Source organism: Chrysemys picta, chromosome 8 (genome assembly GCF_011386835.1).
Source record: "Chrysemys picta bellii isolate R12L10 chromosome 8, ASM1138683v2, whole genome shotgun sequence".
Taxonomy (NCBI): domain Eukaryota; kingdom Metazoa; phylum Chordata; order Testudines; family Emydidae; genus Chrysemys; species Chrysemys picta.
Genome location: NC_088798.1, coordinates 78668778 through 78686738, shown reverse-complemented (window position 1 = coordinate 78686738; position 17961 = coordinate 78668778). Strand labels below are relative to the sequence as shown.

Sequence of the window (17961 nt, the reverse complement as noted above, 5' to 3'; positions counted from 1 at the left end):
TTTCCCATGAAAAATTTCATCCAACTCTTCTCAGGAGTGTGCAACTCATCCCTCATTATTAGATGACTAATGCAATGTCTTTTCAGTTTGGTTGCTTTATTCTTGACATCTTCGGTTTCTTTGCTTGGGTTTTGGCCCCTTCCTTAACTTTTCTTTATCTGTTGCTTTGTTCCCAATTTTTGGTACCAGTGGAGTATTAATTAATGGTGGTTGACTTGTCTTGTGGTTTCTAGGTTTGCCTTGGGGCTAGATGTGTACGATCATTGATATAAGAAATTTAAGCTGCTTCACTTTCCTCTGAGATTTTTTTTAAATGCTCTGCACTGTGGTTTCTGTTCAGTGCTTGAATACCTTGCTGTCGGAATGCGTCTTGTAGATTGATAAAATACAAGGATCGTTTCCTCTCAAATAGGTGACTCCAAAATTTAGATTTATCTTTTTTAATTTAAAAAATAACCCTGTAATGAGAACTGCAGATGCCAGGTGTCTCTGAGAATTTGCCTTGTCATCAGTCAACCCGTAGTTATTAATATTTTGTGGATGTGGCGTCCCATGCCATGTACTGCACTGCACCATCCCCTACTAAGGAGTCACATCAGTAGCTGTAGTCTACTCCTATGCTCATTTTGGGCTGGTGCAGAGCAATGCTGCTCTTGCTATTAAAAGTGTGTGTGGTGGGGATTATGGGAGTGGGATTATGTTGGCCTCTAATCTGCTACCTGTGGAAGACTGGGCTTGAGATAGCTCTCTGTTTCATCCAGTCAGTGTTCGGGATTGTTGGAGGCCTCCACAGTACTGATCTGCGGCTGATGGGAAATGGATCCAGCAGAGAGAATCCTATTTCTTTGCAAAAAATGGGGGTGGGGAAAAACCGGATTGTATTGGACCTCAAACAGTTCCTCTGGTGACTGTGGGGGGAAATCTAAATTACCCTGTGAGTATGGGATAACAACAAGAGATTCTTTGAGTACATCAGAAGCAGGAAGCCTGTGGTAAAAATCTAAGGGTCCAAAGAGTTAAAGAGAGAAATTAAGGACTTTGCTGAGAAAAAACATTACTGAGAAGCTAAATGATTTCTCTGCATCAGTTTTCACCACCCAGAATGATGGTGAGAGTCCTGCACTGGACCTGATCTTTCCTGGTAACAAAGATGAGGTATACTCAGAGATAGAGGTGACAGCTGAATTTGTGCAGGAGCAAATTGTTAATTGATTTAAAATATAGTAAGCTGCCAGGCCCAAATGGTAGACACCCAAGAGTTCTGAAAGAGTTGAAGTATGAAGCACCTGAGCTGCTAACAAAAAAATATAATCACTCATTAATAATAGCTATTGTTTCTGAGTATTGGAAGGTAGCAAATGTTTTTGCATATTTAAAAAAAGGTTCATGGGATGATCTGGGGAATTATAGACTTGTAAATTTTACATCTGTATTGGGCATACTGGTTGAATCAAGCATTAAAAATAGAGTAACAACACATTTGATAGTTCATGATCAGATATGGTCTAACCAGCGTGGATTCAGCACAGGAAAATCATGTTTCAGTAATTTCTTAGAATTCTTTGAATGTGTCAGTAACCTGGGTGCATAAAGGACAACCAGATAACATAATTTATTTAGACATCCAAAAGGCTTTGAAAAGGTGTAAGAGGTGAAAAATTTTCTTGGATTAAAAACTGGGTAGGAGTCAGAAAGCAAAGAGTAGGATTAAATAGTCAATTTTTATCATGACAAAACGGTTAACAGCAGGGTGCCTCAAGATTCGTACTAGGTCCCATGTAGCTTAGTATTTATTAATTAACTCGTGGGGGTGGGGCTGAGTACTGAGGTAGCAAAATTTGCAGATGATACAAATGTATTTGGGTTAATCAGGACCAGAGAAGACTATGAAGAATTTTAGAGACCTAAACAGGCTAGGTCAATGGACAGCAAGATGGTAGATGAAATTGAATGCTGACAAATGCAAAATAAGGCACATTGGAAGGGTTAAAAATAAACGACTGTTGTAGTTAATTTAGAAATCTATAAGGTGTAACAACTCAGGAAAGGAACCTGGGTGTCAGTGAAGCAAATTCAATTAAATCCTGTGTTCAATGTCAGCTGTGGTCAAAATCCCAAAATAATGTTAGGATGCATAATGAATGGGATAGAGAATAATACCAACATTGATGCCTTTTATATAAACCAATGTGCAGCCTCCCCTGGAATCCTGTGCACTGTACAGGTCACCTCATCTCAAAAAGGACATTTCAGAATTGCAGAAGGTTCAGAAAAGAGCGGCAAGAATAGTCATAAGCCTGGAAAAACTTTCCATGCAGAGAGATTGAAAGGATTGGGGTGGCCTACCTTAAAAAGGAGAAAAATAAGAGAGGGCACAATAAAGGTGTATAAAATAATGAGTGGTCTAGAGAAAATAGGTTGGGAGCTTCTGTTGTCCCTGACTCATAAGACATGAGCAAGGGACATTCAAATAAATTAAAAGGTGGGAAATTCAAAACCAATAAAAGGAAATACATTTTCACATGACTTGTAATTAAACTGTGGAACTCAATGCCACAGGAAGTCATTGACACCAGGAATTTAATAAGATTCAAAAGGGGATTAGGTATTTATATGGCTATCAAGAATATTCAGAGTTGTTCTAATCATTGATAATAGAAATTTCAGCAGGGCTATGAAGCATTGTACTTCAAGCTTTAAACCCATCTCTAACTATTAGAGGTCAGGATGAGACGTATGTGGGGGGACAGATTATCCCAGATTATATGCTTGTTTGTGGGGTTCTTACACCTTCCTATGAATCATATGGTTCTATCCACTGTTGGAGACTGGATGGACTAGATCCTGAACTAAGTGGACCTTAAGCCCGATCCAGTCTGGCAATGCATATGTTCCTATGATAGGCTCTGTTCTGGGGAATTAGAGCAGTGGTTGCCCTAAAAACAGGGGCCCTGATTCTCCACTGAATTGTACCTTGTGTAGCCATTTATATCTGTACAAAGTGAGGGCAAATTGCTACCAAACCAGACTGCACAGGTATAAATGATGGATAAAAATTGGGACAAGAATGTTTGGCATCTGCTGGACCTTTAGATGTTGGGTTTTGAAGACTGTCACCCCTTGCACACCTGATTTTGAAGTGCTGTAAATGGGAAAGTGATAAGCTACCATCCTCTGGTTCGATAGCACTGACTGACTGCTCTCTCTGGCTGTGCTGAGCCCAGTGAAGATGCATACATGGATGTTTGCTGGTGAGAGAGCAGATGAGGGAAACAAAGTTAGCATTTACGTGGGACTAAAGCAGGGGTGGCTAAACTGAGCCTGAGAAGGAGCCAGAATTTACCAATGTACATTGCCAAAGAGCTACAGTAATAAGTCAGCAGTCCTCCATTAGCTCCTGCCCTCCAGCCCCTCCTGCCTGCCGCAATCAGCTATTTTGCATGCGCAGGAGGCTCTGTGGGGGAGGGGGAGGAGCGAGGGCATGGCAGGCTCGGGGGAAGGGGCCTTGGGGAAAGGGGTGAAGTGGGGGCAGAGCAGGGAGTTGAGCAGTGAGCACCCCCTGGCACACTGGAAAGTTAGCATCTGTAGCTCCAGCACCGGAGTCAGCACCTATGCAAGGAGCCGCATATTAACTTCTGAAGAGCCGCTTTGAAGCCACAGGTTGGCCACCCCTGAACTAAAGGAACTGCTTGTTCTGGGCCAGATTCAATAAGAATTCTATTCTGCGAATGCAAAGGATTGTGCTGCAGAGACCATGTGGAATTTTTATTGAGTCTGTCCCATGTTCATTAACAGTGGGTGATTTCTCTAGGTTTTATATTGCAAAATCTGTATAGGCATGAATGATTCCGTGGGTGTTTGTGACTGTGCCCATTGCAGCAATTGCCCAATCTCAGGCATCATATCATTCAAAGAGGAAAGATGATCTTGTGGGTAAATCACTGAACTAGGATTTGGGAGATCTGCACTCAATTCCCGCCTCTGCCACAGATTCCCTGTGTGACTGTGGGCAAGTCATTTAACTGGAGTGTGTCTGTTGCCCATCTGTAAAATGAGGAAGATATTTCCTTCCAACCATCCTGTGTGGATGTTGCCTGTTTAGATTTTTGAGGCTCTTTGAGGCAGGGACTGTCTTCTACTTTGTGTCTGTACAGCACCTCTCACATTGAGACCTTGATCTTGGTGTGTCTAGGCGTTACACAGTGATAACATCAGTAATTCAAATTGCATGGTGTTATAACGGTTTTTAATTTAACAGCAAAATATGATTTTATTTTTTCAAAATATACAGCCTCTCTCTTGTAAATCTGGCCTAATCAAAAGAAAAACAAATTAAGATCATGCCTTCTAAAGGCAGAAGAGAGAAAACTAGAGACCTCTGCTTTATCATGGCAATTCAATTGAAGACTAAATATATGTCACATTACCATTGACTAGTAAAACCCACTTCCTTTGCCTAAACATTGATAATATCTGATAGTATGATAGTATTTGACTTAACTGTGGTAGAGTGCAGGGGCTATTCCTTGGTCCATGGAGAACAAGGAGTCAACCTCAGTTCAGCTCCCGCCCCCTTCCCCTTGCCCAGCCATTCAAGGAAAGGACTTGGGGATGAGGTGGCAGAGAAAGGAGTCTGTTTGAGAAGCAAAAATTCCTCTGTTGCAGAAGAGGGGAAAGAGGGAAGGGGCTGAGTCTGCTCTACTACCTCCTCACAGACTTTTCCCTGGTCATTGATAATAGCCTTCTTAAATGGCTGCCAACCAAGACTAAGATCACTGGTATCTTGCACTGTAGCTCAGCTAGTTCACAGTGCATCATAGATCAGACCAAAGTCACAAATTTAAAGAGACAGGTGGGTGGAAATATAAAGCTCTATCATTTGACCCAGCTTTGGGTACATCAAAATATCAAGCTCCATAGTAAATTTGCCTGATGAGAAATGTTTTAAATCAGGTTTTCCCCATGTATAACCCTAATTTTGTCATTTGGATTCAGGAGGTGGAAATCAATGGCATTTGAGATTTCATGTATTTCAATCAGGAAGTGGCTGCATTTTAGTGGTGGGTCAAGTAATCCCTGGGTACAGTTTGCATATCAGTTTAAGGCCTATGACTTCAATTGGACAGTTCAGGCATGTAAAGTTAAGCACACGTGTAAGTGTTCAAAGTCAATGGGGCTCCATGCAGGCTGCAAAGTCTGCCCACTCGGAGCTCAGAATAGGCCCCACTTCAGTAAAGAACTGAAGCATGAGCTTCAGTCTCTCATTATTCAGCAAAGAATTTAAACCTGTGTTTAACTTCAAGCATATGCCTAAGTCCTACAGACACCCACTGCATGCTGCCTGATGTGCCCAAGTGCTGTGCTGAATCAGGGCCTAAGCTTGTAAGCATTTCAGGCTCACCTAGGATGAGTGGTGCTACAAAAATGTAGCCACCACATCTTGCAGCAATGAATATTTGGTACTGGCTGTGCTGCAAAGTGCCATAGAAAGCTTTAAGAACACAGCTTTTCAATTATCAGAGGGGTAGCCGTGTTAGTCTGGATCTGTAAAAAGCAACAAAGAGTCCTGTGGCACCTTTAAGACTAACAGATGTATTGGAGCATAAGCTTTCGTGGGTGAATGCCCACTTCGTCGGATGCATGACCACTTTTAAGTGTATGTTTTTCTCATTGCTTCCAGGATGACAATATTATGAGATCCTTACAGCTCTTTGAGAATGTGATGTAACAGCATCTAGAATGCAGCATAGGAACCAGAGACTTTGTACGTAATGAAAACCGTCTTTCTGGACGAAGGCTTTTTACAACTCAGCTATGTTGCGTGAACAAGGATTGTGTAAGGCATCTCCAACTGAGCTTCGTTTCCGAATGCAACAAACTCCCATCTCTCCTCCCCAAGAGACACTGACTGGAAGTTATTTCATTTTGGAAGCATGCTAATATTTTAATAAAACCTGATGAGTGAGACCTGCTGCTTGAAGTTTAATGAATAATATACAACATTCTGTTTGCTAGTCCCAAGTTCTGCTGCTTTTAATCTAGCAAATCTGATTACATCTGGTAGCACCATGTCAATAGCTTGCTAAGCCATCTATTGTGAGTGGAAGCTCAGTCCATTCCATCATAGAACAACGTGTTGTATAAATGTCCTCTTTATTTTGCTTTGGCAGAAACCTAATGTACCAAGACATCTATGTTTAGATTTTGAAAACTAACACCAGATTTATTTACTATGTTAAATGGAGGGTCCAGTTCATTTAAAAACCATATATCCCACTTTACTCAACATTCCTGATTTTTCTCTCACATACACTGGTGTTACTCCATTGAATTTCATGGAGTTGCTTCTGATATACACCAGCCAGAGGAGCATTAAGCCAATATACATTAGAAGAGCAGAATACACTTTTCCATATACAATTTCTACACGACAGAATGAATCCCATTGAGTAACATTGAGTTCCTGTAGGACAAGATGATTTGAATGGTCTGGAACTTTGGGGGGCATGCTTTTACCATTAAATGCCCACCAGTATTCCCAGCCACAAGGTGGGCCTCTAGTTTACAGTATGCATCTCCCACCAGAACCGCTTCAATGGACCATGGTCCTTTCTGTATGGTTTGGAACACCCTTAATAAATACATCATTTGTAGTTTTACATTGTTTTAAAGCAAGGTATTTCCCAATGTTTGGATTTATTTGAACTTTTAAATTTTTCTTCTGAGATCCCTCTTGGCTGCAAGAGTAAGGGAATATGTTTGGCCAAATGCAGAGAGGCAAATTAGATCTTAGTACTCAGCAGGTCAAGTAACTGTCTCCACACAGGTTCACAGAGGGCACCGGGAAGGCTGATTGCACTCGTACAGCAGAAAGCAGTTGTGACAGCAGGCAGGTAAAGGCAGAGGAACCAAGAAGGGAAAAGAGAACAACCTAACATAGTCCAGGATTGCCATAGGCCTCCCGTATAGGAAACACCTATATTTTTATTATATCAGAGACTATATTACAAATATACTGTCAGCACTGAAAATATATTTTAAATATTAGGTAAGTGGAAACTTTTTATAATATGCAAAATATATGGAATCACTTGTTTCTATAGCCCTATATTTTATAAAGCCTATTGATCCACAGACATATTGCTGATGTAGACATAGATCTAATTGATACCTGTGCGATGCTATGCTTGCACCACCGTCGAGGACACTCCTGTAACTCGTCCTGGCATACGCTTACACAGGTGCTGTGCTTGACTCATGTGAGTAGCCCCACTGAAGTCAGCAGGGCTATTCAAGTGAGGAAAGTTTTAGTGCAGGCAGGACTGGAGGCTTACTCTGCTTTTCTGGCTACCTCACACCAAACACCACCAATGAGTTTGTTCCTACAAAAGATGTAGGACATGGTAACTCCCACCAGTGTGCTGTGCCTTGCAACGGGGGTGAGATGCTGTGAGGGTAGCACAGTCCAGTTGTACTATGTCTCCTCCATCTAGCTATTATCTTGATGAATAAGTATGTAGTAAGTCAAAGGTGGAATAAATCAGAAATTATATCTTATTGCCTCTTCATTTTTCTTGCAATCCCATCTTAGGTACAGAAGCTTAGATTTAATGCAAGGCCAATTTATTTACACAAAGTGCAACTACAAATTTTCAATCTGAATTATTAATTTCATTTTACGAGAAAACAGCCAAATAAAAGAAGGAAAAAAGTGATTCAGAGTGACAGACAGTGTGTATTTTCTGTAACATGCTGCATCAACTCTGCTCACAAAATGGCAGATGCAGCCTGTGGACTCCTAGAAATTTAAAGATGTAGTACACAAACTAAGATTACTAGAGAGACAAGGTGGGCGAGGTAATATCTTTTATTGAACCAACTTCTGTTGGTGAGAGAGACAAGCTTACACAGCGCTCTCCTTCACTTCAGCCTCACCCATCTTGTCTAATATTCTGGGACCAATGTGGCTACAAGACTGCATACAAAAATAAGATTATTTATGAAAGTTGTCAGTTACATACATCCGAAGTGTGTGTGTTTGTGGGAGGAGCGGGAGGTGTCACAAGAGCCCATAGACTGGGAAAAAACACTAAATCAAGACAGTTCACGGAGAGGGGGTGAATTTTAGGCACTGTCTTATCATAATCTTAGACCAGTAGCTTTGATAACCACCCTTCTCAGACCACTGTAAGCACAGTACCTGAGGCCACACCACAATACCTAAGGCCAAATTAATTTCTTGGGTAACACCATTGAGTTAAGTAGAATTACATCAGTGATGAGTTTGGCCCCTGATGTTTTTCTTGGTATAAACTTTCAGAACTGCTATAGTAATGATGCAAGTTATCTTCTTGTTAGCTGGAGACAAAACTGTAGTGTGTTGATTTGTTAATCTGTGTACAGAGTCACTGCTGTACTAGCGTGTACTATTGTCCAGACTGTTCTAATGTTTATAAGTACCTTCTGCTAAGTTTGGCATGATTCATGATTGTGTATTGCTGACTTGGGGCCTGAGTTAGTGGCAATGCTGCTTTAGCTTCTCTTTTGGGGAGCCAAAGGCCCTGGGTACTGCTATTGTCATTAACCATGGATTCTGTATGTGTAGGGTGGCCACAGAACATCAAGGCCCTAATTATGCTCCCACTGAAGTCAATGGTAAAACTCGCTTTGATTTTAGTGGTGCAGGATTGGGCCCTATGACAGAATGATAATGTTTCTACCCTGGGTTGATACTTCAGTTCCAATTACTGTTACTAATACCTAAAATAGCAGGATTAGCACATCTGGCAGCTGTATCTTCACATATACTGTAGAAAGTATTGGAAGCCATTCCCCCTTATTGAACAGTTCTAGTTGTAAATTCAAATGGTGACAGAGTAACTTTCTTTAAGAAACCATGTATTGTCCATTGTATCTTGTATCTCATCACACAATTTATCTGGCAATGTCTCATCCATAGGCTGGTATGCATCGATGCACAGTAAGCCTTCTCTTTATGAACTGTTTGCAAAGCATGCGTGGATGAAAAAGAGCCAGTAACTGTGAGAGAATTTTATTCTGCTTGGAAATGTCTTTTGGTTTTAAATTCTCTATGAATGTTAGTTTGTAAACTTCCAAACCCTCCCATGATTCATAAATGGGGTTTGCAATATTTATGGCAAATACTTACTACTGCAGCTTATTAAATAAAACATACTGTGATAGTCTGATCTCATCCCATCATGAATCCTACTACCTGTATTTGGAAGGCAGTTACTGTGCTGGTTTCTAAGTTGCAATTAGAATATCCATCAGTGCTATCAGCTGTACATGTTTTCTCAAAATTGTGAATGTTTAAATAATGGCCAGATGATTTGTCTGACTTAATTCATTAGTTAATCTACATAACCGTGCCAGCAGTTTTAAAGCACATAACATGCATATTAGGCAACAAATCTATTGAAAATAAGAATGTCAATAATGACGCAACAAATGTAATGTGTCTGCTACTTTTGATGTTAGTTTTCCTGTTACTTTGAAAGCATTGCAATGTTGTGAGTAATCATGAATAATGTGACCCATGATGATACTGATATCATAAGAGAAATGTCAATGTTCAAATGCTTTAAGCAGAATATTGGTATCCCTGGATTGTGACACATGCTGAACAACAAACCACCATTGTGTCAGCCTAAGAACTCTGTTGATGCGTGTGCAGCAGTGTAACTTTTTTCTTCATCATGGAAGTCCCATGATTGACTTAAGAAGTATGGGCAAATAATATAAATTGTGCTAACTGAAGCCATTTTACTGGAGCAGCAATGCATCGCTTCACAAATGCTATTCTCCGATGGCAATTTGTATGACATTTTGTTGAACGGTTTTAAAGATTTTGAGTTTAATAATAAAAATAAAAGATGTACAGGAGGGTGTCTTTTTGTGTGCTCAGGTCTTGATGGGACATTGTCAGGTTAAAAATCCTGGACCAGATTTTTTAAAAAACAGGTCCCTGTTCCAAACACACATACCTGTGTATGTGCCAAATGGTATTGCTGAACTGGCACTGTGAGCATAACATTTACCTACACATGGGTTATGTGCATGTCTAACTTAGGGGTGCATCAATGTATGGGTGCAAGGGCATGCAGCTAACTCTGAAATTTTTCTCCCTAAATATAGATACTAACCCAGGGGTCGGCAACGTTTGGCACGCGGCTCGCCAGGGTAAGCACCCTGGCAGGCCGGGCCAGTTTTATTTACCTGCTGACGCGGCAGGTTCGGCCAATCGCGGCCCACACTCACCGCGGTTCGCCGTCCCGGGCCAATGGGGGCGGCGGGAAGTGGCGCGGGTGAGTGATGTGCTGGCCGTGGCTTCTCGCCGCCCCCATTGGCCCAGGACGGCGAACCGCGGTGCGTGGGGGCCGCGATCGGCCAAACCTGCCGCGTCAGCAGATAAATAAAACTGGCCCGGCCCGCCAGGGTGCTTACCCTGGCGAGCCGCGTGCCGAACGTTGCCGACCCCTGTACTAACCAATGCCTTTACCTGTATCACTCGTAATACCTTGGATTAGTAAAACTGTAAGTCTTATTTCTTGTGACTATTTTGGCTGTTTTCATTGCAATAATGTCAAGAAAATATCTAAACACTCTATTTCTTGGGCTAAAAAGAAGGCCTATCCGTGTTCCTTTAGCCACAGTCTGGTGACAATAGCTATTCTGACACTTAGATAAATGCAGACAACATTTTGCATTATACATATTTGCTAAGGTACATATTGTAGGGCCTGCAATATAGACAGACATGCAAAGGAGAAAGGGTTCTCTTGCATACATGCAGAAATGTGACAGCTGTGTGAAGTATGCTATTGGTCTGATTCCACTTCCTAATGGATCGGTGTCTGCACTACCTTGATTGGCACCCTCCTTTGGTCAGTTCTTAGCAAACTAGGCAGGCATTGGGTGCACATGAAGAATGGAGCACGCTCTCATCTGCAATAGGCGGGGTGAGGTACGTTGGCCAGTCACTTGTGGAAAAATTTGCACTTGTGCTGCCTGACTTCTACCTGTTCTTGGGTTTAAAAGGGCTTGGGGCTAATCAAGCACTTTTCATTAGCACTGAAGTCACTTTTACCAGGAGGCTGCCTGTAGGAATGGCAAGGCACAGTGGAGTTTGCACCATATAGTCACATGCCCATGCTGTTTTTCTAATTTTATTCCTCAGCTCCTCCCACTCAGAACAGAAGATTAGGCTCATTCTGCTGTTTAGCTGCCCCTCCCTGCATCCAAACTAAAACCACATGTTTACCTACACCTCTGCAAAGCATGTTTTGAGGAAATTCTATATAAAATTGGTGCTGCTGCAAAAGGAGCAATAGCTTGAAGCTGAGGCAGATTTGGTCACAGCAGCAGATGTGAGCAGTTAGCCTTGGAATAAACAGTGACTTTGCTTAAGTGTGAGATTGTTTGGCAGCCCATTTCCATATGGTGCAGATGCACTGAAGTCAAAATGTGTGTGTGTGAGGGGCGGGAGGGTGTATAACAGGAGCAGGCTGAGCAGGGTTTCTGTACACACAATTCCACTTCAAGAAGCAAACAAAAATCATCACCTGCCCTTGTCCTGAACTGTATGTGTAAATCACAGAGTAGTCTACAATACATTCATCCCCAATGAGTCTGGCGAGGAAAGTGAGAATTAGGCACACACAGAGAAAAAGAGCAATTGCATCTATATAGACAATCAAATCAAACACATTGGTTTGTCTTCAGTAGCTGCAGGAAAAGCATTGTGTTGTAAGACCATGAAGGAACCAGGCAGTCCTTGAGCTGGGCTGTGAGCTAGTAGGTACAGAGTCTGAGCTCCTAGATCAGCTTCTACCACTGATGCGCTCTGGTAGAAATCCTTGGGCTACATCTGGCCAAAGCTCAGATAACCTATGTGCAGGGCTATTTAATCATTGCGCTAAGGGTTTATATGGGGCGTCAGGGGTGTGGTTTCACCCTCTGGGACCTGGGGCAATTTACTTTACCTTTCCGTACCTCCGACTGCCCTGCTGTGGAATGGGGAAGATAATGGCAGACACACAGGGGTGGGGGTGAGGGTTTGAGTTTGTTTACAAAGAGTTATATTAGTAATGATTATGCGTGTTGATGAGGCAAGCATACGCATAATAATAGCTGGACTCTCTACAAAAAATAGAGGATATGTTCTCCCTTCCCTCTCCATATTCAGCAACCAGACCAATCAGAGCCAGGGATAATTCCAGCCAGGAGCCATAGGCCCTGATTCTTCCCTGCATCAGCCATAGGGCCAGTGCCAGCAGAGCAGGGAAGTGACTTGCTGCCAGAGTGCTGAAATATTTTTATAGTGGGGGTGCTGAGAGCCATTGAACCAAACTGTGAAGCCTGTCTATAATGGAAACCACTTCAAGCTATGGGCTGAGGCAGCATCCTCTAGTTCCAGCACCTAGGCTTGCAGCTCCCTGATTCTGGACATGCTGAGGATCAATCCATCATGCAGCATATGTAAGGGCAGCCTGAAGTTGCACCCCAGCTGAAATAGCTGTAACTGGAGAAAAGGGTCCATGGAGCAACCAGACATGGCTGCCTGAGTGCACTCAAAATGCCCATCAGCAAGAGTGACATTGTGACCTTGTTCTTTATGAAGATAACACTGTCCCCTGGAGACCACTGTCATCTTAAATTAACTTATTTCCTCAATTTTAGTCTTTTACCAGTTTCAGTTTTTTCAGTGGCTCTGACCTGGATTGCTAGTGGAAAGAAAAATGACTCCTTGATATAAATGTTATTAAAAATAAAATCAATAAATCCTATCCCTATGACAAAAACCACTGTAAGCAGAGTCTGAATGAGCTCTCCCATGACATCTAGTGGTGAGCTGTGGAAAAAGACTTCAGAAGCTGATCTCGTTTGCATGGACACACGCACCCTGCCTAGGTGCTCAGCATGATGGGATTGTTTGCCCAAATGATCACTTGTGGCTGGTGTTGGATCCCCAGTCTCCTTGTTATTGGGGCAGGAGTAATAAAGCGTTGTTATCCTTGTTGTGTGAACCGAGGGCAACAGAACTGTACCTGGCATACCCCGATGGAGGTACTCACCCTCAATTGAACAGCACTAGCTAGGCAGGGGACATGGGTTCCAAAGTTCAATGAGTTGAGAGAGGGCAGGGGACAGACCTGTATCTGGATATGAGGGTCCTAGACATGACTTGATCCTTCCCTTCTCTGTGGTATACTAAAAGAGCTAATTTATATTCAATTGAGAGTCTTGTTACATACTACAGAGCTGAAATCACTTGTACCTAGGTCTAAGTATTAGACCTACTTGGGGACAGTGTCTCTAGTGCAAGAGACTTCCCAGTGTGCACCAGCAGTGAGGCTCCCCCACTAAGAGCTGAAATCACTGAGAGCTGTGTTAAGTTTGGGGGGCCCTGAAGACATCTTGGTGAGTGGGTGGCTGGTGGAGAGGTGCAGCAAGCGGCCAACAGGGAGGCTGGTGGAGAGGGCCAGAGCAGAGCCCCACAGAGGCATGGCAATCCGCCGTTGGGGCGACGATTGAGTGCCTGAGCAGTGGAGCGTGTAAGGTGCCTCCTTACCCCCCTCACACACAGCGTGGGAGGTGAACTCTGTGGAGGAACCTCTGAACTCTGGGGCTTCACTGGCCAAGGACAGCAACTGTGAGTGGGGTGCAGAGAAGGGACGAGCACGTTAAAGGGACTTTTGGGTTGCTGGACTTAAGAACCTGAGGGGAAAAGGACACTGCCCAGCTTACTTGGGGGTGGGTCTTTTGCTCATGGTTTATGTTTATGAACCCTAGCTGCAGTGTTTTCCCAAATTAATGCTGAGTTACTACCCTTCTTTTATTAAAAGTTTTTGCTACACTCAGACTCTGTGCTTGTGAGAAGGGAAGTATTGCCTCTTAGAGGTGCCCAGGGGGTGGTGTGTAATTGTCCCAGGTCACTGGGTGGGGGCTTGAGCCAGTTTTGTGCTGTATTGTTGAAAAGGAACCCCTAGATACTGAACCCAGCCCTTGTTGCTGTTGGCTCCACCTGGCAGAAGGGTTACACCACTAAAACTCTTCTTTAACTGAGGGTTAAACTATAATCAAATTGAGGTCAAAGTCATGTCAAATAAACAAATTATCAGCAATACTGCAATTAAAGGCTTGTCTACATGAGGGGTTAAACCAAATTAATTCAAGTTAAACTGATTTGAAAACACTTGCATACACACAATGCATTCATTATGGCACACAGACCCATATTTATAGCAAACTTGGGAATCCTCTTTCCAGAAAGCCAGGATCTTCTCAGAACCATGATGCTGGCCAGGTAGAAAGCAAGCCCGATTCCTGCTGTGCAGCAACCGAGCTGAATTCCCAGCAAGAAAACTAGGCTGGGATCGTGGAGGCAGATCCTCTTGAGAAAGTCCCAGCAGGTAAGTCTGCCCTTACAACTTAAAGTCATCAATTTAGGCAAAGCATGAGATTAACACAGCAAATCCTTATAAATCTTAAAACAGGAAGTTCAAGGAGGTAGCTGTTTGTTTAATTACAAACCACCAGTGGAGAATTTTTATCCTTGGCAGTGACATCAACTCTTAGGTGGGTAAATATTGTAGGATTGATATCAAATTATTGTTTATATCTAGATCACAGTCTCAAGGGCAATGGAGGTTTCCTACTTACATTTCATTCAGGGTGGCCAATCTGTTTCCATCCCCAACACAGACACAAATATCACTTAGAGGCTTTGACAAGCAGAAGTTTCACAACTTTCACTCAATTTACAACTGGCAGTTTAGTTTCTTTGGACACTCACAAAACACGCACGTTCAATCACCTTAAGACAGAGTCTGGGGCAATTTAAATTTAGCAGCTTATGCTTTTGTGCCTCCCCATGTAGATTCTTACAGAGGCTAATGCACTCAACCACATGATCACATCCTGAAATAATAATCACTGGGATGTCTTCCAGTTAATAGAAACAAAAAGTTAAAATAGAACAAGGAAAAAATAAGGCACTTAAGATAAAAATGGGTTTGAACTCTTCAGTTCCCTTAGTCTTTGGACTCATACTGTAGTCAAAGGCCCGGTGATGGTTGCTGGTATTATGGTTGTTCTTGGCTACAAAGAGATTGGGCAAGGCTGGTAGCTGGTATGGATGTCATGACTCCCTTCCCCCGTGGTAATCAATCTCAGGATCCTGGAACTTCAGTCTCCCTTAGTTGGCTTGGTGACCTGAAAGACAAGGTCTTCCGCCTTTCCTTTTATCTGATTCTAGCTCATTCCTCCTTGCAACACCTCCCTTGGAGCTCTTGGGCAAATTAGGTGTGAAATATGCTTTGCATCCAAACAATGTGGTCCAGTCACATTGAAGTGGGTAAGCCTTAAAATATGTGTTGTTAAAATGAACACCAGAAATAGAAAAACATGAGGCCATTTTTGAGGAAGTTACACTAGCTTCCCTAATCCAGGGTAAAATAACCAGAGGATGCTGCATGGTATCAGTATCTGGTGGAGGTCTCAGCAGATCTATAAAAATAATTGATCACCTAACAACCTGTCACCTGCACTTCCAGTGCATTCTAAGCATTTCTTAAAATACATTTAAAGATTTGATGGCAGCTGTCGTATCTTTCCTTTGCAAAAAGAAAAATAGGGAACTAACCATTGTGCTCGAACTACGTAAAAGGACACAACTGAGACTTGCTTTTAAACTCACTAATATGAATTCCATTTGAACCAGAAATAATTATAAGTTTATACCAAGGCTGTATTCTCATATATGTTAATTCTCTCACACTTGGACAGTGTGGAGCAAATATAATCTCTCATACACCCAGGGCCAGCTCTAGGTTTTTTGCCACCCCAAGCAAAAAAATGTTTGGCTGCCCCCCACCCCAGCCCTGGGCTCTCCCCCCCCTGTACCCCCTGCTGTCCCAGCCCTGAGCTTCCCCCCACACACACACCCCTGCTGCCTCAGCTCTGAGCTCACCCCCTGCCGCCCCAGCCCTGGGCTCTCCCCCCACACCCGCACCCCCTGCTGCCCCAGCTCTGGGCTCCCCCCTGGACCCCCAGCCCTGGGTCACTGGTAACTTGCTCCCAGGATGGGTCATTCAGCAGGAATTTTGGATGTGCACAGAACACAGACAGGATTGGTTCCCATATGGTTACAGAACTGCAGTAAAGTGGAATAATTTTCAGCTTGTGTGATTGGAGGATATCTGGATGCATACTATAAGACTGTCCTCCATAAATGAGGAAAAGTTGAGGTGCCTTTATTATTTTTTTGTTCCACTCTTTGTTTCTATGGGGAAATTTGCCAATGCAATATCACTGTCTTCCTTTTAAACAAATAAAACTAAAAAAAATTTTTTTTTTAAAATGGCAATGGCTGTTGAAAAAAGCAATTCCACTCCTAATAACCACTGGGAAGCATTTCTTGCTCAATTTTATCCTACTTTTTCTACAGTAAGTTACAGTGGATCAGTATATTTGATTTGGGGGTGTTCAAATCTGGAAGGCAGGTGCTAGATTCCCTTTCTGAATATTAGCTAAATCTGGAAAGGAAAAGTCAATTTCTGCTTCCATGGCTCAGATGTGGAAATCCTCCTAAGTGCCTGGTACTACATCTAAAGCTGCCCAGGTCCAGAGTCTCCCCTCCCTTACTTTTCATTTTAAATTCTAGTGGGATCCACATACCTCCCTTGCTAGGCTTCAGATAGAGAGGGGCACTGTCCATTTAGTCCACCCAATTCTTTCTTTGGAGGCTGTAAGGTGAGGTCACAGCAGTATCCCTAATCCAGGCTGGGGATGTCTTCTGAAGGGGATCTCTGGGGCAAAGCCTTCTACTCCTTGGGCATACTTGTTCCCCATTCACAGTGCCACCACTTCTAGCAGTGAGCTCTCCATTCACAGCAAGCTGCAGCATGAGGTTTCAGCTACATACTCCTCCCCTCCCTTTCCTGTTGATAGCAGCCAAGGGAATGCTGGGAAATGTAGTTCTTTCCCTGCTCCAGGGCTGGCTCTATGGGCAGGGAGCTAACCAAGGAACTACAGCTCCCAGAGCCCCCTGTTGGTTCTCAGCTCCCATGCTGGATCCCTGCTGGCTGCTGCCCCTGCAAATGGGTTGCCCAAGCACCTGCTTGCTTTGCTAGTGCATAGAGCCACCTCTGCCTACACCACTCCCTCCCATCTACCAGTGCAGGGGGTATGGTTGTGGGAGTCTCTGTCAAAATGGCTCCTTGGGACTGTTGCTTTCTGGTGTAAATTATAGCAGTCTGGGTAACCTCACCCAGTAATTATAACTAGATTCATAGACTTTTATGTCTAGAAGAGACCACCATTATCATCTAGTCTGACCTTTTCCAAAACACAGGTCAAAGAACCTCACCCAGTAATTTCTGCATCCAACCTATAACTACAGCTATATAGCACTCACTGTTAAAAATGTGTAGCTTATTCCTTGTCTGAATTTATCTAGTTTCAGCTCTTAACTATTGGCTCTTATTATGCCTCTTTTTGCTAGATTACTTATAGAATCATAGAATCATAGAAGATTAGGGTTGGAAGAAACCTCAGGAGGTCATCTAGTCCAACCCCCTGCTCAAAGCAGGACCAACACCAACTAACTCATCCCAGCCAGGGCTTTGTCAAACCAGGCCTTAAAAACCTCTAAGGATGGAGATTCCACCACCTCCTGAGGTAACCCATTCCAGTGCTTCACCACCCTCCTAGTGAAATAGTTTTTCCTAATATCCAACCTAGACCTCCCCCACTGGAACTTGAGACCATTGCTTCTTGTTCTGTCATCTGCCACCACTGAGAACAGCCGAGCTCCATCCTCTTTGGAACCCCCCTTCAGGTAGTTGAAGGCTGCTATCAAATCCCCCATCACTCTTCTCTTCTGCAGACTAAATAAGTCCAGTTCTCTCAGCTTCTCCTCATAAGTCATGTGCCCCA

General features: G+C 43.1%; 1 protein-coding gene across 5 annotated transcripts in view; it reads left to right on the top strand.

Annotated features, from left to right (window-relative positions):
• KCNIP1 (potassium voltage-gated channel interacting protein 1) overlaps positions 1-9903 on the top strand; it is a 559284-nt gene extending 549381 nt beyond the window's left edge. For 4 of the 5 annotated variants that reach the window (XM_005284075.5, XM_005284073.5, XM_065554849.1 and 1 more), the window contains one exon: positions 5681-9903. In XM_005284075.5, the coding sequence (XP_005284132.1) occupies positions 5681-5728 (48 nt within the window). In that variant the 3' untranslated portion in view covers positions 5729-9903. The remainder of the gene's footprint in view (positions 1-5680) is intronic. The other variant, XM_042850771.2, reaches the window with a different exon arrangement.
• The last annotated feature ends 8058 nt before the right edge of the window (positions 9904-17961 follow it).